The 27,556-nt window shown below is 46.5% G+C and overlaps 1 protein-coding gene across 7 annotated transcripts in view; it reads right to left on the bottom strand.

The window, feature by feature from the left end:
* Positions 1-27,556, bottom strand: part of CREBBP (CREB binding lysine acetyltransferase) — a 153,302-nt gene that overhangs the window by 9,093 nt on the left and 116,653 nt on the right. For all 7 annotated transcript variants that reach the window (XM_084817897.1, XM_084817900.1, XM_084817898.1 and 4 more), the window contains 7 exons: positions 22,252-22,332; positions 21,337-21,393; positions 19,384-19,461; positions 7,645-7,712; positions 3,196-3,346; positions 2,493-2,639; positions 1,781-1,894 (listed from right to left, as the gene is read on the bottom strand). In XM_084817897.1, the coding sequence (XP_084674023.1) occupies positions 1,781-1,894; positions 2,493-2,639; positions 3,196-3,346; positions 7,645-7,712; positions 19,384-19,461; positions 21,337-21,393; positions 22,252-22,332 (696 nt within the window). The remainder of the gene's footprint in view (positions 1-1,780; positions 1,895-2,492; positions 2,640-3,195; positions 3,347-7,644; positions 7,713-19,383; positions 19,462-21,336; positions 21,394-22,251; positions 22,333-27,556) is intronic.

Raw genomic sequence — 27,556 nt, 5'->3', positions numbered from 1 at the left:
AAAACAAGCATGCTCCTGTTACACACCCCTCAGCCTACTTGCCCTTTTGCAAAGGACAAGCAAAGGCTGCCCAGAAAACCACTTTCTCTCTTCAGTCATGGTCTAATTCTGAGCATGCCAGCTTCAGAAGGAGGTGGGGAGCATCTCTGGCAAGCCTGAACAACCGGCAATCTATGGAGCCTGAAGCAGCTGGCCGTCTCCTGCCAGTGGCCTGCCAGGGGCTTGAGAGCCCCCGGCATGATTTGCCGTTCCAAAGAGGAGGTTTAACCTTTGCGGACGACACTCAGCTTGAAGAGTCACAAGTTTTGATGTCCAGAAGTTGACTGTTTCAGGGGACGTGCGTGTGTATAGCGGTTACCTCTCTTTCCCCAAGAAGCAAAGAGGGCACGTGAACCACACAAGATGCTGCCAAGGTCAGCTGGGTGGCGTGACCGCCACTTGCCTACGGCTGCCACCACAACCGTTTCTTAGCCGAGTGGCGCTCGACCCTCCTGCAGCGGCGGCGGCGTCAGCACCTCCGGCGCCAGGCAGGCTCTCGGCCATGAGCCACTTCCCCCGCACCCCTCTGTGATGTATTCCGCATAGAGAAGCCTGCGTGGGCAGCCACAACACGCGCCCTCCCTTCCGACGGGAGCACAGACCGGGACTTGCAAACACCGGGGTGTGCGTGTGTGTCTCCTACATCAAATCATCAGTCCTTTCAGTTTGCACCTATGAGTTACCCATTCAGAAACTGTGGGCTAATGTCAAGTAGAATCATAGAATAGTAGGGTTGGAAGGGGCCTACAAGGCCATCGAGTCCAACCTCCTTCTCAATGCAGGAATCCAAGTCAGAGCATCCCTGACTTTTTTTTTTTTGTAACCAAGTGTCGCACTTGGTTACAAAAGTGGAGCTTCTTTTCACAGAAATGCTGCTCTCAGTTGATGATTTCAGGAAAAATGTGTAGGGAAACAGTTGTGTTTTCCAGCTACGTCCTGAACTCTCAGGGCTTTTCACACATGACACTTCCCAACAGGTGTAGGAGAAAGACAAACAAAATGTATCTATGCTTGTGTGTGAAAAGGATACGAGGGTTCGGTCCCAATAGCATGTCTTTGGAAACCACTTCCATATCAGAAATCTGCCAAATTGGCAGTAACATTTTTTCTATACATGGTGGTGTACATAGTTTTGTACATGGCTTTTCCTGTACTATTTTGCAGGGGGCCAATTCCTCTCCCCACTGCCCCAGACCTGCTGCAGGCCACATTCTCGCCACCAAAAAAGGGGTAAAAAAAGTCATGGTTTGTTGCTACGGAGGCTTAAGATAGACAATATTAGCTTGAAAACAAACTAAATTTGACAGTTTTATGCCTCCATGGCTACCATGGAGGCTTTGAATGGACAAATTGAGCTTGTTTTCTGGCTAAATTTGTCCATTCTATGCCCCCATAGTGGTTTGCCACTGAATTTCAGAGGCAAACTGCGACTGTTAAAACCCTTTTTCCAGTGGGAAAAATTAAAATAGGCACTGGGGGATGGTGGGGGAATGTTTCTGCTGTAGAAGGAAGTATCATGCACCAAGTAGCCCTGCAGCCTCGTCAGAACTGGCACGCTTGGCCCAGTGGCTAGAAAGCTACAGAAGACACAAGGGAATGTTGTGTGTGGCCCTGAAGAAGTTGAAGGATGCTACTGAATTACTGCCAACCAACTACTTCCCCTCCTAGGATTTAGCACCATATAAATTAGGCAGAGCCACCAGGATGGTCAGCAGCAAAGATGTCCCAGTAAAACACTCACCCCAATTTCTTGACATATTCCAGATATCCAATAAGGATTTCATGATAAACAGCAGTCCGGAGGCATCTTGGGCGGAAGAAATGAATACTATCTAAGTAGGAGATGTACACACGCCTGTGACAAAAGGGAAGAGAGAGACTCAACAAAACAGAAGGGCTGGAGCTCTGAGGCAGAGCCCCTGCTTGGCATGCAAGAGGTCCCAGGTTCAATCCCTGGCCTCTCCAGGTAGGGCTGGGAAAGACCTGCCTGACACCATGCAGAGCTCCTGCCAGTCAGTGTACACTGAGCTCCATGGACCCACAGTCTGTCTCTGTACAAGGCAGTTTCCTATGTTCTTAGAGGTTCCTGGGGTTTTACTGGAGAACAGTGTCATTGTTCTCCAAAACGAAGAAAGATTCCAGTGTGTTTCTCTGGGAAAGGGGCCCAAACATCAGAATGCAAATGACCTGCAGTTTTAGGCCATGTCTCTATATGTTTACAGAGATGAACTGCACACACAGAACATAGTTACTCATTTTTTGACATCTGGGAACAACACTAACATTGTATTGACAAGAGAAACAAGACAAAAATGGGACAGATACAAAGACACAACAAATGGGGACAGGGAGTGAGAGGAATAATGGCAAAAATAGGAAACTTGGAAAATCAAGGCAAGTCAAATCATCTATCATCCCTTCCTGGAGTCCCATACGAAGCAATGCCTGAGTACCTGGTGTTTGGTGGTGGGCAATCCCACCCATATTCTTGCACGTGCATGCCAAAGAAACACACATCCACGCCATCAATCTCTTCAAAAGCAAAGAGAGCCTTTGTTCGGTAGGGGAAAGACTCAGCCATCTCACGAGAGTCTACAAACCTGCAGGACAAAGAGCAGTCACTAAACCAGTTCATTAAAGAATATTAAACTGGAACTATTAAGATGGAGTATGGCTCATTAAAAATGACAACAGATGTTCTGTTAGTCTCAAGGAAACCTTGGTATGTGTAACTGGTGAAAGGGTCCTTTAGGCTGGAAACATGCAGCTGTCCTTGGAAAAAGGGTTCCAATGGGCAAAGCAGGTTCGCCGCTGGACCTGGCACAAAGCAGCCCACTGACTGGGATCCTTCCTCCCAGAGTGCAAATGCGGCTGAATCAGCACCTCCTTGGAAAAGTATCCCAAGCAGACCTCGCTCCATCTGCAGGGCTGCTGTCACATACACAGCAACAACAGGGCCTTCAGTTTCCCAGCATGGAAGATACTCTGTTTTGAGACAGAAAGTGCTAACAGTACGTCTAAAGGTGGCATTACAGTTAATTAAATACAGTTAATTTTGGCAATTGCAGTTGCCAAAATAAAGGAAGTGCGCAGAGGACAACTGATCCCATCACTTGGGAATGGAGTGGCTCCACTGGAGGAGGAAGCAAAACTCACCTAGATTTCATTCCTGGTTTCACTTCCACCGTTTTATCTGAACTGGCTACTACTCTCACAAAGACTTCCCCAGCTTCCGGGTGATTCTGCCGCCGCAAAAATTTATTTACCCTCTCTTCCAAATGGTTTCCTAAGCGGGTGGTCTGCAACCCTACGGGGGGGGGGGGGAAGTGCAAAGAATGAGTCACAGGAGCAAGACACTCCACAGGACACAAAGAGACAGTCCAGATCCCATCAACCATATTCCTTCACACTTACATTAGACTTGGAAATAAAACTGAGACTGAAACCCTAGTATGCATTGTTCCTTTGGAAATCAGTGAGCATTGCTTCCAAATAAAAATGGTTAGTCGCTAACTATTGCAAAACATTTCCTTGTCATTTATTTATTGAATGTATTACATTTCTAAAATGCACAATAGCCAAAGCTCTTTGGACAGTTCATAAAAATTAAAACCCTAAAATAAAATACGACATGATAAAATGGAAAAAAGAAAAAAGACTGCAATGCAGGCACCAGGTGGGCCGGGGGCGGGGGGCATTTTCCACCATTGGGGCATCACCTCCAAAAAGGCCTTTTCCTTACAAGCCACCTGCCTCACCTCTTTAGGCTGGGGCACCCAGGAAGGACCTCTGAAGATGATCTTAGGGCCTGGGCAGGTATTTAAGGGAGGAATCATGTGTCTCAGTGTAAGCAAGTGTAAAGTGATGCATGTTGGGGCAAAAAATCCCAGCTTCAAGTATAAGCTGATGGGATCTGAGCTAGTGGTGGCTGACCAGGAAAGAGATCTTGAGGTTGTGGTAGACAGCTCAATGAAGATGTCAACATAGTGTGCGGCTGCTGTGAAAAAGGCAAATTTTAGGCATAATTAGGAAAGGAACTGAGAATAAAACTGCTAATATCATACCACCCTTATGCAAATCTATGGTGCAACCACACTTAGAATACCATGCACTGTTCTGGTGACCACACCTAAAAAAGGATATTGTAGAGTAGGAAAAAGTGCAGAAAACAGCAACTACAATGATCAAGGGGCTGGAGCAATTCCCCTATGAGGGAAGGTTACAACAGCTGGGATTGTTGAGCTTGGAGAAAAGGTGAGCAAGGCGACATGATAGAGGTGCAAAATTATGCATGGTATGGAGAAAATGGATAGGGAGCCTCTCTAATAATAACAGAACCCAAAGGGTTCATCCCATGAAGCTGAATGGTGGGAGATTCAGGACAGATAAAAGCGAGAACTTTTTCACACAGCGTGAATAGCTATATCTGCTACAAAGGCAATTAATGTATAATTATTACAAAGCTGTATGCATTTCATACAATTCCATGTACGTATATTAAAAAAAAGGGAAAATCATTTTTTAAAAATCTTTTTTTGGCTGCCCGTGGCCACCATGCTGTGGACCCACCCACAGGCATCACTGGGGGTGCCCACGGGTGCCATAGTGCCTCCGGGTACCACGTTGTAGACCCTTGTTCTATATCTTGTTAGGAATTTGAGTATGCAAAATGGGCTGGGGAACATTTTCTGTTGAGGACTGGAAAAAGCCAACCAAATTGATCACAGGGCTGGAGCAACTCTCCTGTGAGGAAAGGTTACAATGTTTGGGACTGTTTAGCTTAGAAAAACCACATGACAGAGGTGTACAAAATTATGCCTAGTGTGGAGAAAGCAGACTGATCTGGTCATACTGTGACGCTGAAGGATGGGAAATCCGCAGAGTTGGAATTGGTTACCACAAAGTAGAGTGATGGCCACCAACTAGAATGGCTTGAAAAGGGGATTGGATCAATGCATTTGGGAGGGTAAGGCTATTGATGGCTACTGGTCCTGACGGCTACATGCCACCTCCAGTATCAGAGGCCATAGGTCCATGTACACCAGTTGCTGGGGAACATGAGCAGGAGGGTTATGCTGTTGCACGCGTCTCCTGCCTGTGTGCGTCCCACTGCATCTAGCTGGCTGCTGTGCAAACAGAACTATGCTGGGCTAGAGAGGACCCGCTGAGTCTGATCCAGCTTCAGGAATCTTCTTCTTATGGGAGCTGCACTTCCTCAAGAATACATTGCCAGGGGCCGCGTGCCAACCATGTGCAGTCCCTCACTCTCTCTTTCTCCAACCCCCTTTTTTCGGCCACCCACATCCTCTTCAGTTAACTGATCTCCTCAAATTCATATCCTACCCCAAGATCACCCCAAATCAATCTTCCCCTTCCCCCAAATCATTACCCACTCAGATCCTCTTCAATTAATCCTCCCCAAATTAATATCCTACACAGAGAGCACCTCAAATGGCAACTATGAAAGACAATACATGATTTCATATTCTCATAATGTTGAAGGTATAACTATAATTAGGTCACAGGAGGATGAAAATAACCCAACCAGATCCTGAAGCAGGGTTGCTCTCTGAACCCTTGAAGCAAGGAGGGAGGCAGGAAGGTCTCCATGCCTCCTTCCCCCATGTAGCAGCCTCTTGTTCTGCCCTTCTCTCTCCTCCTCCCTCTCCTCACGCAGCCTGCATGGCATGATGCTGGCACTGCCACCTGCACCTAGTCCTCTTTGCCACCGCCCCTGATCCAGTGGTGCGTGCAGTTCCCCCATCCCATGCCACTTGAAGGAGGAGGCTCCTAACAAAGGAAGCACTGGAGGAAGCACAGGGAGCTAGGGCAGTGGCAGGTGAGAGAGCACAGGTGCATGGGGGGCCTGGACGCAGGCAGGCAGGCAGGCAGGCAGGCAGGCAGGCACACAAGCGTGGAGTGGGGTGGCTAGAATATCTTTCTGAGGCTCCAGCTGCCATGCTCTGTGGTGGGCCCCTGAGCTCACACACACACCTGCCAGCCTCCAAGCCTCTCTTTCGTTCCCTCTGCAATGGCGAGGAGGAGGAGAGGCAGAGGAGCTGGTGGGCAGAAGGGAGGTTTGAACAACTGGTGGAAGGGGGCTGCAGGTTGGATGGAAAGGCAGTTCCCAATCCCTGGCTTAGAACTAGACGTCTGACACCATGTCAGCTCTACTTCTCCTTGCTGTCAGAGTCAGCTGGGGCAGTGAAGGTGCTGGACCAGTGCCTAGAGGCTGCAATGGCCTGGATGAGGGCCAATAAACTGAAGCTAAATCCTGACAAGACAGAAGTTCTGTGGATTGGTGGTTCCCAAGTCCAGGAATTGGGTAAGCAACCTGTCCTGGATGGGACTGCACTCCTCCTGAAGGAGCAGGCGCGTTGCTTGGGAGTACTCCTAGATCCATCCCTGTCACTGGAGCCTCAGGTGGACTCTGTGGCCTGGAGTACTTGAGGCCAGCTTCGGCTGATCCGCCAGCTGCAGCCTTTCCTGGACAGGGATAGCCTAGCCACAGTAGCGCATGCACTGGTAACTTCCCAATTAGACTACTGCAATGCACTTTACATGGAGCTGCACTTGAAGATGACTCAGAAGTTGCAGCTAGTGCAAAATGCAGCAGGTAGACTGTTGACCGGAGTATCTCATAAAGCTCACATAACACCAGTTTTAAAGGAAGTGAGATCTGTTGGAGAAGCCCTCCTCTGCTTCCCACCAGTGCAAGACATACACTATAGTCGGACATGGGAGAAGGCTTTCTCTGCTGTGGCACCCTGGTTGTGGAATGCCCTCCCCTTGGAGGTCTGATTGGTGCAGACATTGGTTTCATTTCGGTGCCGAGTTAAAACATGGCTTTTCACCAAAGCCTTTGAGGGCTAACTGAATTCTGTAAAGTTGCACACTATTTAAACTGTTTTATTGTTTTAGATTTTTAAATTGGTATTGGCTTGCTTAATGGTTCAATATGTTTTAGCTGTTTAAATTATTTATTGTTTTATATTGTTTAAATTGATTTTATCTGTACACTGCCCTGAGATCTTAATGATATAGGGTGGGATACAAATGTTTTAAATAAATAAATAAGGCTTAGAGGACACCCCAGTCAGGAGGCTAGGTGATCATCTCCCTCCAACAAGAAAACAACAGCTACAGGAAACCCTTGACTCCACTCAGTCCAGAGCCACCTAGTAACTAAATGATGTCACAACTCTATTCACACAGTGAGCAATGTGTAAGAAGCTGCTCTGAACATCTTACTATTAGCATGATTTGGGTACCTAGTTTATGTATGCATTCATATGACTGAGTTGTCCAATTGGTGGACCTATGATAAACAGTGCATCAAAGTATGCCCTTAAAAGAGAGAAAGGATAGGTTTTATCTTGAGAACTGTAATCCCGAGATAAAATGGAAAGGGTAAAAACTCAACATTTCTAAGTTCAGTTCCACCCCCTCCCCCCAATACCTCTTTGAATCCCAGAGGATTCTGCCAGATGTGAACCCCTACCCCAAAAATATTCCTTTAGTTTGAAACTGGGGTTTGTGGAAAGGAGCAAATAGGATGCACTAAGAAAGCAGATGAATACACAACTAAGAAGGCTACAAACTTACTTTTGGCACTGAACTTGTTTTCTTTGCGTGTTCGGCCAGTTTTCTTCAAGCAGTTGTCACACACAAAGCTAAAAATACAACAAAGAGTTAGTCAATACGAACACCATGGCCAAGCTGAGAAGGCTACAAAAGCTGAAAAAAGGACTTGTACTCTCTGGCCATCACACCATGTCACCCCTGTGAGCTCCCAATGAAGAGCACACATGGCATCCAGTATCGCTTTTCCTGAAAGGAGCCCAAACACAGGCCTTCTCCCCATGAGCTGTGTGTATTCCCTAGAACTCTGACATCTCCAGGCTGCTCTTACCCTTCACTAAGGGCACTTCCCAGACATACAGTAGGGCAGCAGTTGCATATGCAACACAAAGTGCTATGCAGGTGATCATGTGAATTTACTTTAAATCCAGCATTGGTTTATTTAATTAATGTGGGGAAATGATATACCACCCTTCATCAAAAAGGGCCCCAGACTGAAACATGGAATCCCTACAAGGCTGGGAGAATAAAAAGGGGGTTGCCTGACACCTAAAAAAATGAAAGAATTGGCACCAGGCAACTGGCGAGCCTTACTGGGGAGGAGTCTCACAAGTGGGGCACCAGAGCCAAAGAACAGGGCTCTCCCCTCCAATATTTGGAAGGGGTTGGACTCGATGGCCTGGGGGTTGGACTCGTTGGCCTTGTAGGCCCCTTCCAACCCTACTATCCTACTATTCTATTCTATGACTATCAAGAGGACCTGGGTGGATTACTGGAACCTCTGGCCAGGGAGATATGGAGAGAGGTGCTTGTTTTGGTACTGGGGATCCAAACTGTTTGGAGCACCCTTCCCCAAGCTGGTGCCCCCCAGATATTTTTGCCTCTCAGCATTCCTGACCACTGGCCATGCTTCCTGCGGCTGATGGAAGTTGAAGCTCCAAACATCTGGAGGGCAGGCTGATTTAGAAAGGCTGGATTAGAGCATTAAAAATCACCATCTGTACCTTGAATTGGACTTCCAAACAAATGGACGACTGCTGAGATTATTTTAAGACTGGTGAGATACGTTCCCAGTGAGCTGTTCCAGTTAAAACTCTCACACCCACATTATGTGCAAGCTTCAAGAATAGCCCCCTGTAAAATGACAGTAGTCTAATGAAGGCACTTTGGCCTCCAGTGACAAGGAGCACCCCCAAACGGAGAAGCTGAACCGTCAGGGGCAGTGCAGCCCCATCCAGGACAGGTTGAACAACCTCTCCCTGAAGCCAGGAAACAACTGCACACCCAAAACCAGTGTCTTCTCAGAACTGAGCCCTCATCCAGCTGTTGGTTTAGCACTTCCACCACCTCACCTGAGTCAAATGTTAAGGAGAAATAGAGCTGGTGTTATGTTGTGGCTCAGTGGTAGGGCACCTGCTTTGCATGGACAAGGTGCCAGTTCCAATCGCTAGTATCGTCAGATAGGGCTGGGGAAAGCCCAATGTCTGAAACCTTGAAAGCCACTGGAGGATCCTCTCCCAGAGAGGCTGTGGTCACGCTGTAAATCCTGCACTGAGCTGGCGGTTGGATTAGATGACCTCCAAAGTCCCGTCCACTCTATGATCCTATGATTCTTTTGAGTCTTCTGCCATCTCTATTCTAGCCATCTCCCAACTGGCTTCATCATCCCCAGCTCCCCACTAAACTCAGGAGCTATTCAGGCTCGGTCTCCTGGGAGAGGATACTTGGGAATATCGTGTCAACTGCTTGAGGCTTTTCCACATTGCAGGCAGAGAACAGGGCTTGAACAGAAAACTTCCCCAAAGGCACACAGGAATCCTCCGGACTAGATTAGCCTCTGGGATGGACCACCTTAAAGGATCCACCGCCTCATCAAAGGGGAGTGGCCAGTGACAACCTCAACCTCACAAGGAGGCGGTCCGAGTATGACAAAGAGGTTGATGAGTTCCCTGTCCCAAACAAACCGCCATCATCCCACCCCATCAAAAACACCAGGTCCAGAGAGTGACTTCTCACATGTGTAGGGCTGATGGCATGTTGGGTCAGCCGCACAGCGGTCATAATGCCAGGAAGTCCTGAACCATCTCTGACAAAGGGAACTTAGCATGGATATCCAGGTGTCCCAGGACAATTATCCCAGAAGGCTGTTTCCCGCCTCCCAGCTGAGCAGAGCAGAGCAAGCTGCTCCAGCTGGTCCAGGGACTACAGAAGCAGGCAAGCTCCCAGAGAGCGAGCGAACAGGGGGAGCAAACAGGAGTTGGCCAGGGGAGTTCGGCAGGGGAGGTCAAGGGGGAGGCCCCTAACATTTTTTTTATTTTTTTACTAACTTTTTTTCATTTATTTGTCTTGTAACACACACTTCCACACCAGTGGGACTCTGCTTTTAACCTCTACTGAGTACAGGAGCAGGCACAGGCTAGTCTAGAACAATCACAAAGCTAGACACAAAAAGGGAAAGAGGCTATGGAAGGACAAGACTCTCCAGTGGTGGTGACCTGCAAGGTGTGTGCAATGTTTGTTTTCTTGCCTGAGAATAACATGGCCTACACCTGCAACAAGTGCAGGTTGATCACGCTGCTGGAGGAAAAAGTAAGTGGACTGGAGCGGCGAATGTCCACCCTCCGGGGAATAAGAGAACACGAAAAGTTCTTGGACAGAATGGGGGAACTACAGCAGCAAAGGGCAGACCAGAAGCTTGAAGAGCAACAGCAAGATGAGGCAGAAGTGGGAAATGCTGAGGTGAAGAAAAATGGAATAGAGGATACTCCTTGGAAAAGGGTGACAGTTAGGAGAAGAAGAACTAGACGCCACTCTGCACCAGTGGAAGCAGTGGAGCTGTGGAACCGATTCCAGGTACTTGCGGATGAGACTGGAGGACAGCCTGCAGAGGAAGAATCACAGGGGAACCTGCATGAGAGTGAGCAAGAGGCTGAAGGTCAGTCAAACAGAGGCGATGAAACCCAGGCCTACAACAGGAAGAAGAGAGTAGTAGTACTGCGAGACTCCTTGCTGCGTGGGATCGAGACCCAAGTATGTCGCGAAGACCCATGGACTCGCCAGGTATGTTGTCTCCCGGGAGGATGAATTAGAGACGTGACGGAAAGGTTGCCTGCACTCATAAAGCCCACTGACAGGTATCCCTTTCTTCTCATCCATGTGGGAACAAATGATACCGCCAAGCGGAGCTACGAAGAGATCACGTCAGACTTTGAAGCCTTGGGAAGGAAACTCAAGAACTTTGGGGCCCAGATAGTTTTCTCATCCATCCTTCCAGTAGTTAGAAGAGGGATAGAAAGGGAACGAAAAATTCTCCGGGTGAATGACTGGCTACGAAGGTGGTGCCAACGAGAGAGATTTGGATTCTGGGACCACGGGCTATACTTCCTGGAAGATGGGCTGTTGGCTAGGGATGGGTTGCACCTCACAAAGGATGGGAAGAATGTGTTTGGCCACAGCATGAAGAACTTCATCAGGAGGGCTTTAAACTGAATCCTACGGGGAAGGGAGATGTAATGTTGGGGGTAACAATGGACAAAGGCGCATGCACTGCAATGGAGAGAACAGCTCTGATAGCGCCCAATCATAGTCTTCAGACATATGTAGGAAGAAAGCCAGACTATGAAGCACATGGTCTTCGATGTCTATATACTAATGCCCACAGTATGGGAAACAAACAGAACGAACTTGAACTCTTAATACAAGAGGGAAATTATGACCTGATAGGTATAACTGAGACTTGGAGGGATGACTCTCATGACTGGAATACAGCAATTGAAGGATATAACTTGTTCAAAAAGAACAGGAGGAACAGAAAGGGAGGTGGGGTTGCACTGTATGTGAAAAATACATATCTCTGCACAGAAATACAGGAGGAGGAGCTTGGTAGCCCCATCGAGAGCATCTGGGTTGAAATAAATGGAGCAAAGAATAAAAGGAACCTGGTGGTCGGAGTCTACTACCGGCCACCCAATCAAGGAGAAGACAAGGATGAAGCTTTTGAAAAGCAAATAGCCAATGTTTTAAGGAAGCATGATGTAGTAGTAATGGGGGCCTTCAATTTCCCCGATATGTGTTGGGAAACAAATTCTGCAAAACATGGCCCCTCCAGGAAATTCCTGACTTGTGTGGTGGATCACTTCCTCCTACAGAAAGGAGAGGAAGGAACTAGAGGATCGGCTATCCTTGACTTGATCCTAACCAACAGAGATGACTTAGTGGATAAAGTAGCAGTTACAAGAACTCTGGGGGAAAGCGACCATTTTGCACTTCAGTTCTTGGTTCTAAGGGAAGCAAAAGCCGAGTGTAGTCAAACGCGTACCCTGGATTTTAGGAAAGCTGATTTTCATAAACTCAGAACAATGATCAGTAAGGTCCCATGGCAAGCGATGCTAGCGAGAAAAGGAGTCCAAGATGGGTGGGAACTTTTAAAAAAGGAAATTCTCAAGGCACAATCACAAGCAATTCCAACAAGAAGAAAAGGTGGAAGACAACAGAAGAAGCCAATGTGGCTTCACAAAAAGCTTAGGGATGACCTGAAAACAAAAAAGGAGACATATAGGAAGTGGAAAGAAGGCCAAGTAACAAAGGAAGAGTACAGGCAGATAGCAAGAATTGCAGGGATGGCGTCAGGAAGGCTAAAGCTGAGAATGAGCTGAGGTTAGCAAGGGATGTTAAAAACAACAAAAAGACTTTCTTCAGCTACGTGCATAGTAAAAGGCAGAGGAAAGAAATGGTGGTTCAGCTATTAAAAAAGGATGGAAAATGATAACAGATGACAAAGAAAAGGCAGAGGTGCTCAATTCCTACTTTGGCTCAGTCTTCTCCCAAAAGAGGGTCTATGACCCCCCTGGCAAAGGCGAAGTACTGGCTGAAGGGGCAGGATTGCAGCTTGAGATCGACAGGCATATGGTCAAGGAACACCTCATTACTTTGAATGAGTTCAAATCTCCAGGGCCAGATGAACTGCATCCTAGAGTCATAAAGGAACTGGCAGAAGAACTCTCAGAACCGCTGTCTATTCTCTTTGAGCAATCATGGAGGACGGGGGAAGTGCCAGATGACTGGAGGAGGGCTAACGTTGTCCCTCTCTTCAAAAAGGGTAAAAAGGAGGAACCTGGGAACTACAGACCAGTCAGTCTGACATCAATCCCTGGGAAAATTCTGGAGCAGATCATAAAGCAATCCATCTGGAAGCACCTTGACAACAATGCCGTGATTACTCGAAGCCAACATGGATTTGTCAAAAACAAGTCCTGCCAGACAAATCTGATCTCATTTTTTGATCAAGTCACCTCCCTTGTAGACCGTGGGAATGCTGTAGACATCATATACCTCGACTTCAGCAAAGCTTTCGACAAAGTGCCCCATGATATCCTGATTAGCAGACTAGCTCAAAGTGGGCTAGATGAAACAATGATCCGGTGGATCCACAGTTGGCTACAGAATTGGACTCCAAGAGTGCTTATCAATGGGACCTTCTCAAACTGGGGAGAGGTAACGAGTGGGGTACCGCAGGGCTCAGTCCTGGGCCCAGTTCTCTTCAACATTTTGATGAATGACTTGGAGGAGGGGGTGCAGGGAATGCTGATCATATTTGCAGATGACACAAAATTGGGCGGGATAGCTAATACTTTGGAAGACAGAAACAAAATTCAAAGTGATCTGGATAGACTGGAGCGCTGGGCAGAAAACAACAGAATGGCATTGAATAGGGATAAATGCCAAGTTCTGCACCTAGGAAAAAGAAACCAAATGCACAGTTACAAGATGGGGGATACGTGGCTCAACCACACTACAAGTGAGAAGGATCTTGGAATTGTTGTCCATCACAAGCTGAATATGAGCCAACAATGTGATGTGGCTGCAAAAAAGGCCAATGCTCTTTTGGGCTGCATTCATAGAAGCATCACTTCCAAATCCCGGGAAGTACTAGTTCCCCTCTACTCAGCACTGGTGAGGCCTCATCTGGAGTACTGTGTCCAGTTCTGGGCACTACACTTGAAGAAGGATGCAGACAAACTGGAGAGGGTTCAGAGGAGGACAACAAAGATGATCAGGGGACTGGAAACAAAGCCCTATGAAGACAGACTGAAAGAACTGGGCATGTTTAGCCTTGAGAAGAGAAGACTGAGGGGAAATATGATAGCCTCTTCAAGTACTTGAAAGGTTGTCACAGAGAAGAAGGCCAGGATCTCTTCTTGATCATCCCAGAGTGCAGGACACAGAATAATGGGCTCAAGTTACAGGAAGCCAGATTCTGGCTGAACATCAGGAAAAACTTCCTGACTGTAAGAGCAATACGACAATGGAACCAATTACCTGGGGAGGTGGTGGGCTCTCCCACACTGAAGGCCTTCAAGACGAGGCTGGACAGCCATCTGTCGGGGATGCTCTGACTTGGATTCCTGCATTGAGCAGGGAGTTGGCCTCGATGGCCTTGTAGGCCCCTTCCAACCCTACTATTCTATGATTCTATGACCTCCTCTGCAGCTAGGGTAGGGGGACTGCTGGGCAATGGGGTGGTTTCCACCATTCCATGGACGGCAAGGCCATAAAACACGCACGTGTATCAGCTCAAGGTTTTTCTGAATGCTGTTATTTGGATCCAAGTCTGTTTCAAGTCTGATTATGTGTCAGAAACAGATTGGTCAGAGGAATGTATCCTTGTTGGTCCTGCTGGACCTCACAGTGGCTTTCAAAACCATTGATCTTTTGGAGCACCTGGCAAGAATGGGGCTTGGGGGCACCATTTTGCTTCCATTCCTTCCTGGAAGGGCCTTTCCAGAAGGTGTTACTGGGAGACTGCTGTTCGATACTTGGGCCGTTGGCCTATGGTAGCCTTCCCTAATTGGGTACCCCTCCAAAAGTGCTGTACTACAACTTCCATCATCCCCAACTAGCACAGCCACTAGAGGGCACCAGGTCAGGGAAGGCAGGCCTATGGTGCCCCACAGAGTTCTATCTTGTTCCTCATGCTATTCAAGAGCTACAAAAAACCACCACGGAAGGCTATTTATTTATTTATTTATTTATTGCATTTATACCCCGCCTTTCTCCCTCTCGCAAGGAACTCAAGGCGGCTTACATTATCCTCCTCCTCACCGTTGTATCCTCACAACAACAACCCTGTGAGGTAGGTTGGGCTGAGAGTCTGTGACTGGCCCAAAGTCACCCAGTGAGCTTCCATGGCCGAGTGGGGACTAGAACCCGGATCTCCCGGCTCCCAGTCCGTCACTCTCACCACTACACTACACTGGCTCTCTAGAGATTTGGGCTATGGCGCTATCAAAATACTAATGACACCATCGCTTTCTCTCGTTTCCTTTCAATCCAAAGAAGCTGTCAAAGTTCTGAATCAATGCCTGGGATCAGTAGTGAACTGGGTGAAGTCAAACAACCTGAAGCTTAATTCAGGTAAGACAGAAATGCTTCTGGTCGATAGGCTGGCAGATCAGAATATAGGCGTTTATTCACCATTTAGTTATAAATAATACTTCTACACCACTTAATATAATGAAATCTGTAAATGGTTTACATGTAAAAAAAATACTCAAAACCACTATCAAAACACATATATAATACAATATAACAACTACCTGTTACAACTTAGAACATTAAATGAATGAATGAATGAATGAATGAATGGGGCGGCATCATGATCTTACAAGCTAGGGAAAGCTGGTGTAAACAAGTAAATTTTCAGAAGGTGTTTAAAACTCAGCATATTTTCTGCCTTCAGAACCTCATGGGAGAGGTTGGTCCAGGAGGTGGCCACCACTAGAGAGAAGGCCCACTTTCATGACATTACACGGTAACATTCCATTGGTTGCGGAATAGTCAACACAATAGACTGGGAGGACACAGAGGAAGGGGGTATGCGAGGTATCCTGGTCCCGAGTTGTTTAGAGCTTGGTATGTCAGCAGCAAAAACTTGAACATGGCTAGGTACCAAATCGGTAGCTAGTGCAGTGCTTAACACATATGTAACAGGTACAGAGCTAGGTGCCCCACTTAGCAGTTCTCCGCTAGCTGCAGCTTCACAGAATCACAGAATCATAGAATAGTAGGGTTGGAAGGGGACTACAAGGCCATCGAGTCCAACCCCCTGCTCAATGCAGGAATCCAAGTCAGAGCATCCCTGACAAATGGCTGTCCAGCCTTGTCTTGAAGGCCACCAGTGTGGGAGAGCCCACCACCTCCCCAGGTAATTGGTTCCATTGTCGTATTGCTCTTACAGTCAGGAAGTTTTTCCTGATGTTCAGCCAGAATCTGGCTTCCTGTAACTTGAGCCCATTATTCCGTGTCCTGCACTCTGGGATGATCGAGAAGAGATCCTGGCCTTCTTCTCTGTGACAACCTTTCAAGTACTTGAAGAGTGCTATCATGTCTCCCCTCAGTCTTCTCTTCTCAAGGCTAAACATGCCCAGTTCTTTCAGTCTGTCTTCATAGGGCTTTGTTTCCAGTCCCCTGATCATCTTTGTTGCCCTCCTCTGAACCCTCTCCAGTTTGCCTGCATCCTTCTTCAAGTGTGGTGCCCAGAACTGGACACAGTACTCCAGATGAGGCCTCACCAGTGCTGAGTAGAGGGGAACAAGTACTTCCCGGGATTTGGAAGCTATGCTTCTATTAATGCAGCCCAAAAGAGCATTGGCCTTTTTTGCAGCCACATCACATTGTGGGCTCATATTCAGCTTGTGATCGACAATTCCAAGATCCTTCTCGCTTGTAGTGTGGTTGAGCCACGTATCCCCTATCTTGTAACTGTGCATTTGGTTTCTTTTTCCTAGGTGCAGAACTTGGCATTTATCCCTATTCAATGTCATTCTGTTGTTTTCTGCCCAGCGCTCCAGTCTATCCAGATCACTTTGAATTTTGTTTCTGTCTTCCAAAGTATTAGCTATCCCGCCCAATTTTGTGTCATCTGCAAATATGATCAGCGTTCCCTGCACCCCCTCCTCCAAGTCATTCATCTAAATGTTGAAGAGCACTGGGCCCAGGACTGAGCCCTGCGGTACCCCACTCGTTACCTCTCCCCAGTTGGAGAAGGTCCCATTGATAAGCACTCTTTGAGTCCGATTCTGTTGCCAACTGTGGATCCACTGGATCATTGTTTCATCTAGCCCACTTTGAGCTAGTTTGCTCATCGGGAGATCATGGGGCACTTTGTCGAAAGCTTTGCTGAAGTCGAGGTATATGATGTCTACAGCATTCCCATGGTCCACAAGGGAGGTGACTTGATCAAAAAATGAGATCAGATTTGTCTGGCAGGACTTGTTTTTGACAAATCCATGTTGGCTTCGAGTAATCACGGCATTGTTGTCAAGGTGCATCCAGATGGATTGCTTTATGATCTGCTCCAGAATTTTCCCAGGGATTGATGTCAGACTGACTGGTCTGTAGTTCCCAGGTTCCTCCTTTTTACCCTTTTTGAAGAGAGGGACAACGTTAGCCCTCCTCCAGTCATCTGGCACTTCCCCCGTCCTCCATGATTGCTCAAAGAGAATAGACAGCGGTTCTGAGAGTTCTTCTGCCAGTTCCTTTATGACTCTAGGATGCAGTTCATCTGGCCCTGGAGATTTGAACTCATTCAAAGTAATGAGGTGTTCCTTGACCATATGCCTATCGATCTCAAGCTGCAATCCTGCTCCTTCAGCCTGTACTTCGCCTTTGCCAGGGGGGTCATAGACCCTCTTTTGGGAGAAGACTGAGCCAACGTAGGAATTGAACACCTCTGCCTTTTCTTTGTCCTCTGTTATCGTTTTGCCATCCTTATTTAATAGCTGAACCACCATTTCTTTCCTCTGCCTTTTACTATGCACATAGCTGAAGAAAGCCTTTTTGTTGTTTTTAGCATCCCTTGCTAACCTCAGCTCATTCTCAGCTTTAGCCTTCCTGACGCCATCCCTGCAATTCTGTGCTACCTGCCTGTACTCTTCCTTTGTTACTTGGCCTTCTTTCCACTTCCTATATGTCTCCTTTTTTGTTTTCAGGTCATCCCTAAGCTTTTTGTGAAGCCACATTGGCTTCTTCTGTTGTCTTCCACCTTTTCTTCTTGTTGGAATTGTTTGTGATTGTGCCTTGAGAATTTCTTTTTTTAAAAGGTGCAAGGGCGGCCCCACATACTGCGCATGACAGTAGTCTAATGATGAAGTAACGAGTGCATGAACCACAGTGCTTAGCTACCCCTATCCTGGAAAGGGTGCAGCTGTTGCACAAACTGAAGTTGGGTGCTCCAAGCCACTGAGATCACCTGGGCCTCAAATGACAAGGATGGATCCAGGAGCACCCCCAAACTACATACCTGTTCCTTCAGAGGGAGTACAATCCTATCTAGGCCAGGGATATCAGTTCCTGGATCTGGGAACCACCCATGTATGGGGATTTAGGGTTTCAGTTTATTCGTTTATTTATAAATAATATTCAACTGCCAGGGGCCTAAGGCACAGTCTCCCAATCTTATTCCCCGGAACCAACCCTGCACCACCCCCAACTCCCAGAGATGGTCCAGAGGATGCCGTAGTCAACGGTATCAAAAGCCGCTGAGAGACTGAGAAGTAGCAGCAGGGGCACACTCTCCCAATCCCAATGGTGGTCATTAATCAGGGCAACCAAGGCCGATATGTCCTCAAACTGGAACAGAACCCAGAGTGGAATGGGTCAACATAATCAGTTTCATCCAGAAACATCTCTAGCTGAATTGCCACCATTCTGTCAAGCACCTTGCACAAAAACAGGGTATCTGTGACCAGGTGACAGCTAGCAGAAATCTCTGGATCCAGGGAGGCCAGGCTGCACCACTGGCTCCTTCAAGGCCAAAGGGCCTTCCACCATGCAAGGATGCATTCACCCCAGTCCATCCGATCAACCAGGGCTCCTGGAAGGTATTTTGGCACCCTAGGGACAGCACGGTTTTGCCTCCCCCTGCACCCCCCCCCCCGCTTCTTAAACAGCATAATTTGGGTTCATGGGGGGAAAAACATGAGTTTCCTGGGATACTGATTTCTTCTATTTTAGTTTTTTTAACATTACAACTGGGGCGCAGCTGGGGTATGGGCCCATAAACCAGCCACACTATACAAACTTGCATAACATTTGCATATGTTCATTTATATGAACAGATGTGAATTTAGAAATAAAACTATAAATAAATACATCTCACTGTATTGGGGAAGACTGTGGCCCTGACATTCAAAATATGCTGCTTTGCACTTATGTTTTCCCTCTGACTGCACTAACGATTTAGGGTTAAGCATTTTAGCTGCTGATCATCCTGATGCAAAGCATTCCCTTTTTAGATAGGAGAAGCATAACTGGGAGGTAGACTGGACTGATGGTCTGTATTTAGGGGCTTCATTTCTGAGGCACTTGCCCTATGTACGATTATTTCTTAGGACCAATATATTTCTGGACAACTCACTGGTTTTCTATATTACTGGTTCCACACAGTAACTATTGCTATAACCATCAAAAGGGTCAAAGCAGAAGGCACAGATACCCAAGTGACAAATCTCTTTGCTTAAAAAAAAAGGGGGGGGGGGCTGCCCTGTGTGGATAATATTGACATAGTTATGTTATAAGGCACTTTAAAAGTAATGCCAACAAACACTCTTTTAAAACTGTGGCTGCAATGCTATGTACACCCCATAAATTATAGTGGGAGGGACTGACTTCTGAGTAAACATGCAGATGATTGTGCCGACAACAATCATGGTAGTTACTGTAGTTCACCACAGTAAAACCTGATACCTTCCAAAGCTTACTTACCCTGAAGGCCAGATAATATCATAATGTAACACACAGATCTGGTGCATCTTTCGGCCGCATTCTTTGCAATCAACAAAGCTGGGCAAGGGAACAAAGGAAGAGAAGCCTTACTTTCTTTGAAGCCAAAATGTGAAAGTACAAAGTGTCAGTGAATACTCCTCTAGACACAAAATTGAATGCCTTAGGGCCATTCAGCAGCTAGAAGACCATGGATCGGTCAGTTCCCAGAGAACTGTCTCCCTGCCACCTTGTAGGCAGCGTGGATCGTCGCTTGGAAGAGCAGTGAGGGGCAAAAAAGGGGGCATTCCCAGGAGCAGGGAGGGGAGGGGAGTGCGTAAGTGCTGGTATGACGCTTTCTATGCATCATCTGGCCTCTCCACCCTGTGCTCTGACATCCTGTGGCTAGACAGTCGAAATTGGCCATCTAGCTGCGAATGCAGGGCAGCTGGAGTGCAGAGGAGACGATCCCCTCTGCAGTCCTCCCGCCCTGCAATGGATAGGTGGTCACCTCTAAGTTTGGAGGTGGCTGCCTCTCCACATAGGATTGCGCTCACCATGTACCAATCATATTTTAAATATCTGAGCGTTACAAGTAGATGACTATTAAGAACACGTAACTCTCTTTCTCCTGAAGTTTGCCAGACCCTTTTGTTTGAGCAATGATTTTATGACCAAGAAAAGAAAAGGGAGGTTTCAGCAGAATATCGTATTTTAATTGCTGGCATTTTGAAATATTTTAAATAGTTCTTTTGAAATTTGGTTTTATACGTTTATTAAGGTTGAGGATCCTCAATGGACTGAGAAGGTTACAAATTTAATACATATGAGGCATGAAGCCAGTTCGTAATATACTAAACAGACCAGATATTCTTAAGTTCAATCAGTCATATCATATGCATCATATGGATTGGCTACATTTGGCATTAACAATAATAAACCTTTTCACAGTGCTGAGTGTAAACACATATTTTGTCCAGCATTTACAGTAGCTGCTTATATTTTGCATCTCATACATAAAGTCAGCAAAGAAAGGTTCAAAGATGGTAGGCATTAAAAGTATTTTATGGAAATCCCATAAATCTTGTCATTATTCATAGTCTAAAGCATAATTTCCCACCTAGATTACTAAAACTGCAAGTGGCTTTGCAGCCTCAACATACACCAATCAGTAAAGGAAAGGCAGAATTAACAACAAACAGCACAGAGCAATTCTGCTGAGTATATCAGTAACAGCGCTGCCCGCACCATGAGGCAAATGAAGGCAGAAGCAGTGATCGCCTGAGAAAAGAATGGTGGGGAAGGCTCTGAGATGGAAGCCTCAGGAACTTCCTGTCCAGGCTAAAGACTAACATGGCAGAGACCAGGACCTCCATGAACCACGATAGGGAAAGCCTTAACCTCTCTCCAAACAGGTCAGAGTGTAAAAACAGACAGGTCTCAAATGGCCTCGGGTGGGACTGCAAGACGAGTTTTCTTACCCAAGTGATTGATATATCACTCAAGCTATAAGAGGAAATACTAAGCTGGATTTGGGGCTGGCAATCAGGGAGGAGGCGAAAGGAAAGCAGTGGTGAGAAAGAACTGTGGGGAAAATGATGAGTTTGTTCAGTGAAGCTGCAACTGCTGTTGCAATCTTCTGGTTGTTCCACATATGCAGACGGATCTATATAAATAAATACTAGCGTAGTACTCTGAGGATTTTTGTGGGCTGCCTTAACAGCCTCTAATGGATTAATACAATTAAAGCAAGGTCGCACTTTTAGAGAAACCAACAGATTTGAGACATAGATGTTTATTACGGAACAGATGCCAATGAATGCAGTTGCAATTTCTGCAAATCAACAGAGCAGAGACTGTCCCATATAAATTCCAAGCATAGTTTTAAAAATATATGGAAAAGGGCAAAGATGCTTCCTTGCAGTTCCATGTCCATTGAGATGGCTTCATACTTACGGCTCTGGATCTAGTGTATCATTTTTCTTCTTCTCAAATTGTTCTTTTGATATTGTTCTGCAGACAGAGATACAGAGCAAATTAAGTCTTGCACTTTGGTCCCATAATCAATGAGCACCTTTCCCTAAAATGGCATCTGCATGAGACAGGCATGCTTATGCTTCTGGCATTCCCAGAGGGAGTAGTAAATAAAGCTGGTATATCATTAGCTGACATGCTAAACCCATCACCATCAATTAATAAGAATAACCCCGGGATAACCCAAATACATGGAAGCAAAACTTGCGAAAATACTTGTCCACAAAGCTGCTGTCACAGCTTATCACATGACCAGGCAAGTCCTAAACCACCATCAACATGGCAGAGAAGGGGCTTGGAGATGAGAATTTCACCTTAGCAAGCATCACAACTATGCATCAGAATGAACAAATAACATTTTCAGGGGTTTGCTTTGGGGTTTTTGCCTACGCACTCAAAACACTGAATTCACTCTTAGTAATCTTTACATCAAGACTTTAAGGGAGGCCTATATTATTACCTGCATATTCCCAAATGTAGAGCTAGAGACAGAGGGACAATGGCTTGCCCAAGGCCACGCAATGTGTTCAGAACTGAGCAGGATTTGAACCAAGGCTTTTCAGCTCAACATTCAAGCTCTTAATCACAACATGACACCAGCTCTCCATGCTGCTTAATTCTGATGATGGAGCCAAGCAAGAAAACAGCGTTCTTCAGTGTGAAGAAGACTCCACATCCACACAGAAGCTGCACATCAAGTTTAAGGCAAAGGGCTGCTAATGATGAGTAAGGCACAGCAGTCTGTTCCTGCTTGCGAACCATGATGTACCCAGGCCATGCCCGAAAGTGTTGTTTCATTATGTTATACTCCTGAGTTAAAAATGTGCCATTACTTACGTTTGCGGCTGGGCAGGGTCATCACCCAGGGTAACGTTTTCCCCCTGGATTTCAGTGAAACATCTCTCACAGAAGTGATACCTGTCAGCAAGAAGGCCATATTTGGGTGAACTGGTCCATCAAAACACACAGCCACCCAAGCAATGGAACCACCAATCAGTGCAGGGCAGATCACCACGACGAAAAGGGGAGCGTTGTTGGTTGGTCGATTGATGGGTCAGTGTGGACAATGAAAAGGAACAGAGGGGAGGGAAGGATTAGAGAAGAGGGTAGGGGACAAACAGCACAGACAGAAGTAGTAAGACACAAACACCAAGACAACACAGAGCAGAAAGCCAAGGCAAAGTGCAGGTTCCCATTCGGTCTCATTTCAGTCATCATTGGCTATCATGGGTGACAAATGAGATTCCAGACCATCTTGCTGAGTAGCCTCTAAATGCAACAATTTGTACATCCTTTCAACTGAAGCATTACAATCAGATTCTGCATTATGTCTGGTTTAATAATCAGCTATCCTTTGAAGCAAGCAACTACTGAGAAGAAGCCTGAATATAGTCTTACAGTAGCCAAAATGGTTAGACTGCAATTATTTACTAATACAACAGAAGTAGGAATAGTTTTAATATCCAATATTTAATATTCAAGATAGAAAGCGTTTTGTTAAATGTGACTAACTGCTCAGTTAAATGTATTATAATACCAAGAAAACCAAATTCATACTCTAAATAAACATTTAACAGAAAGGCATTAATGGCTAAAAGTTTGCAGCCATGTATGCATATTTTATAAACATATGTGTGTAAACTACATTTGTTTGTATTGCAATGATATACAATATAGTCTACTAATATATTAGGCCTTTGCAAACTGAAAGAGGAACTTGTTACAATTTAGTTAAGTAGCCTGGAAGTCAGCCAATCCACTTGCCTTGCTACTTTAGGGTAAGCCAAGATGAGTAAAGCAAGCTTTGTACCATCTGCATTTGAGATACAATCTGCACTTTTAGATAAACTGGAAGAAATATTGTGCCAATCCAAGGCAATCCTGGCTAAATGTTTGGAAAGAGTATAAACCAAAACATGAAGGCAACAAATGCAGGCCACTGCAAACAACAGAAGAAGGAACACATAGTAACATTTTTGAAAACAAACAAGAAAAGGGTATAAGCAGCTCTGGCAGTTTTGGTACTCAAAACTCCAAAGCTATGGGCTATACAAATAACTCAGATCACCACACTGAACCAACAACAGGCAGATTAGAATGTGGTATGATGGTGGCTGGCCTACACACACACACACACACACACACACACACACACACACTTATACAGGCTGAGAGCTGTGCAGAACTGCCTGTTCATGAGGAGGGGGGCTTTATTAAAACCTACTGAGTACTACTGAGGACAAGCCAGTAATCAAGAACGACTAGGAAAATCAAAGACCGATTTTGGAAGCATGAAGAAAGCGGCCCATATTGAAACAGCTGGACTACCTCCCCTGAGGAATAACCATGCAGCAGCAAGGAGTTGCATGAAAAAGCCTGGCCAATCCAATGATTTTCCCATGTTGGCCCTCAGGATGCCTCTGATGCTTATCAAGAGGGGCCAGCAGCAGCAGGAAGCACCCATGGCTATTGTAATGAGGACTAAGGCCTAGGCTCAAGGTGATGCTCTTTTGGTTGATCATATACAGAAGAGTGGCAGCTGGTGGTAGAGCCCCTGCTCTGCATGCAGCAAGTCCCAGGTTCAATCCCCAGCAGTATCTCCAGGGAGGGGGGCTGGGAAAGATGCCTGCCTGAAGCCCTGAGGATCCAGTTATTTGCTGGAGGCTTTAAACAAAACAAACCTGACCGTTAAGCGCTAACTATGCTTATTGGTATGTGATAGTGACAGAATTCACTTTGTGCTCTTCCCAACCTGATGCCCTCCAGATGTTTTGGACTAGAGCTCCCATCATTCTGGCTACTGACCTTGCTGGGGCTGATGGGAGCTGTGGTCCAAAACATCTGAAGGGTACCAGGTTGGCGAAAGATGACATAGTACATAAAAACAGAAATGCAAGAAAGTAAGTAAAACTCACTCCTGCCCCTTCTCAAACTGCTCATTTTAATGGCTATCTAACTGGAATGTCAGACTGGAAACTTCACACCACCACTCCGGACCCAGAGAGTCTCTTTTACCTAGTTTGGAATCTTGCCTCAGATCCTGTGAGAGGCTAAGCAACACAGAGTGAGAAAAGGCCAAGGTCTTATGACAAAGTTCTTGGAGTGGTCATCTACGCATTCACACATATAGGCGGGACCCCCCCGCCCCATCTCAGTGCACATGTCCCTGGCAGGTTCCCACCTATTCTCTCAGTTCCCTGAGACCAACACTGTGGCCTGGGAACCGAGAGAGAAAAACAATACCGTCAGTACCCACATCAAACTCAAGTATGACACTGAAGAGCGGATGGTGGGAAGCTTGTGTGAATGCACAGATGACCACTCAAAGAACTAAAGATACACATAGCAACTTGTCTTTCTTCTTCATGGTCTCTATGCATCACACATATGGGCGAGTAGCAAGCTAACGTACATGGAGGTGGGTCAGTGTCCAGCTACAACATAGACGAGAGGATAGCATGACCAAAAGTACAGCCAGCATAACGATCCATGACGCGAAGCACTGAGTTGAGAGAGGCTGACCTTTGTGCTTCCCACCATAGCGAACGGGGAGAGTTTAAATTGCTCAGTTCTGGTCTTGTAAAAAGCCAGTACCCAACAAAAGTCCACAGCGCCAAGAGTCGATTCCAATGGTGAAGATGGGGATGTAAAGAAAGCAGGCAATACAATGTCCCAATTCAGATGGAAATCAGACACAACTTTTGGAGGAAAGACTGTGTCCGGTCCAAGTACCACTTTCTCTTTGTGGAAAGTTAAGTAAGGCTGGTCCACCCTGAGTGCACAGAGCTCACTGGCTCGTCGTGCAGACGTAATTGCAACCAAGAACACCACCTTCCACAAAAGAAGGTGCAAGCCACTCGCAGCTAGCGGCTCCAAGAGCTTAGATGAAAGTGCTTTAAGCACAACTGAGAGACTCCAGCTCGGCACTGTAGGACGAACTGGCGGTGCAAGATTCCTGACCCCTTTCGGGAACCTCTTTGCCACTGGATATGAGAAAACAGAAAAACTTTCAACAGGAGGGTGGTAGGCAGAAATAGCAGACAAATGAACTTGCCATGGTAACAACTTTGACCCTTTGTCAAACAGTGACAAAAGAAATGGCACTATCTGCAGCAAAGAGCATCGTTGAGGGTGAAATTAATGTGCACAAGCAAAAGCAGTGAAAGCTGCCTCACATAGGAATGCTGTGTTGATGGCTTGCATGCAGCGTCAGGGATTCTCTGTACCGATGTCGGGGCAACCTCAACTCCCGTCACCCAAAACAAAACATGGCTGGTGAAGCTACTAAGGTGTTATCAAGATGCATTTGGTGCTGTCCCTTCTGATCTTGGCCAGGATCCTGGTGATTAGTGGAAATGGTGGGAAGATGTAGAATAGCATTTCCGTCCAATCAAGAAGGCATCCCCCAGTGAGCCTCGGCCCTTGCCTGCTCTGCTGCAAAATTTGCCACAGACTGCGTTGTCCAGAGCGGCAAACAGGTCCACCTGGGGTTCATAGAATAGTAGGGTTGGAAGGGGCCTACAAGGCCATCGAGTCCAACCCCCTGCTCAATGCAGGAATCCAAGTCAGAGCATCCCTGACAAATGGCTGTCCAGCCTCGTCTTGAAGGCCACCAGTGTGGGAGAGCCCACCACCTCCCCAGGTAATTGGTTCCATTGTCGTATTGCTCTTACAGTCAGGACGTTTTTCCTGATGTTCAGCCGGAATCTGGCTTCCTGTAACTTGAGCCCATTATTCCGTGTCCTGCACTCTGGGATGATCAAGAAGAGATCCTGGCCTTCTTCTCTGTGACAACCTTTCAAGTACTTGAAGAGTGCTATCATATCTCCCCTCAGTCTTCTCTTCTCAAGGCTAAACATGCCCAGTTCTTTCAGTCACTCTTCATAGGGCTTTGTTTCCAGTCCTCTGATCATCTTTGTTGCCCTCCTCTGAACCCTCTCCAGTTTGTCTGCATCATTCTTCAAGTGTGGTGCCCAGAACTGGACACAGTACTCCAGATGAGGCCTCACCAGTGTTGAGTAGAGGGGAACGAGTACTTCCCGGGATTTGGAAGCTATGCTTCTATTAATGCAGCCCAAAAGTGCATTGGCCTTTTTTGCAGCCACATCACATTGTTGGCTCATATTCAGCTTGTGATCGACAACAATTCCAAGATCCTTCTCACTTGTAGTGTGGTTGAGCCACGTATCCCCCATCTTGTAACTGTGCATTTGGTTTCTTTTTCCTAGGTGCAGAACTTGGATTGGGTTTGCCCCAATTGTGCAACAGAGTCCACAGTACCGACCTGTCTAACTCCCATTTATGAGAGGTTGACGCAGTCTGACTGAGTTGATCCACTAAGACATTGACCACGCCTGCTACGTGTCGCCACCAGTCCAATCCGACAAGGTAGGCACCAATGGAAAATCTCCAGTGTTAGAGCTAAGAGAGAGAGTGATCTCAAACAAGGAAGGGGCACAAGTATGCAACAACAGTTGTGTTGTCTGATGCGACCTGGACTAGTATTCCAGCTAAATCAAGTTCAAATGCCTGAGGGGCTTTCTGCACCTCTCTGAGCTCTAACAGACTGATGTGATGTGTTGCCTCCACAGTTGATCACTGTCCATAGACTGAAAGATCCAAGCAGTGAGCTCCCCATCCAGAGAGCAAGGTGTCCAGTCACTGCTCAGGATGGTGAGGGCTGCAAGAAGGGGACTCCCCCTGACAGGTTGCCCTCCAAGCACTTGGAGATTGGTGGCATAGTACAGGGATACTTCCAGGACTGTTTCATTGTTTCTTCTAGTGCTGGAAGAAGAGGAGTGGCATCTTCTTTGTTCGGAGAGATGGAATGGATGGTGTTTACAGAGTTAAAGACTGGGTCTTGTACGGTTGAGGCCACCTGCTGGGTCTCCAACCCTAATGCCTGCACCACCCTGAATATCTGGCTGGAAAATTGGCCTATATCCGCAGATGGGGAAACGTCTCATTCGATCCAACCAATGCATCCAGTGATGAAATGGAGAGTGGGCGAGAGGACTGTGATGTTGTGTCCAATTACTAGTCCTCTGCAACAGAGAGAGGAGATGGTTGAGGTGGAACCTGTAGAGGGTTTTGTTTTTCCACCTTTCTACCTGGTTGATTAGCCACATCAGCTGTTTCCAGT

Source organism: Heloderma suspectum, chromosome 12 (genome assembly GCF_057233095.1).
Source record: "Heloderma suspectum isolate Gila_16-S chromosome 12, 16-S_ref, whole genome shotgun sequence".
NCBI lineage: Eukaryota > Metazoa > Chordata > Lepidosauria > Squamata > Helodermatidae > Heloderma > Heloderma suspectum.
Note: the sequence above shows the minus strand (reverse complement) of the source record. Positions and strands in the feature narration are given on the sequence as shown.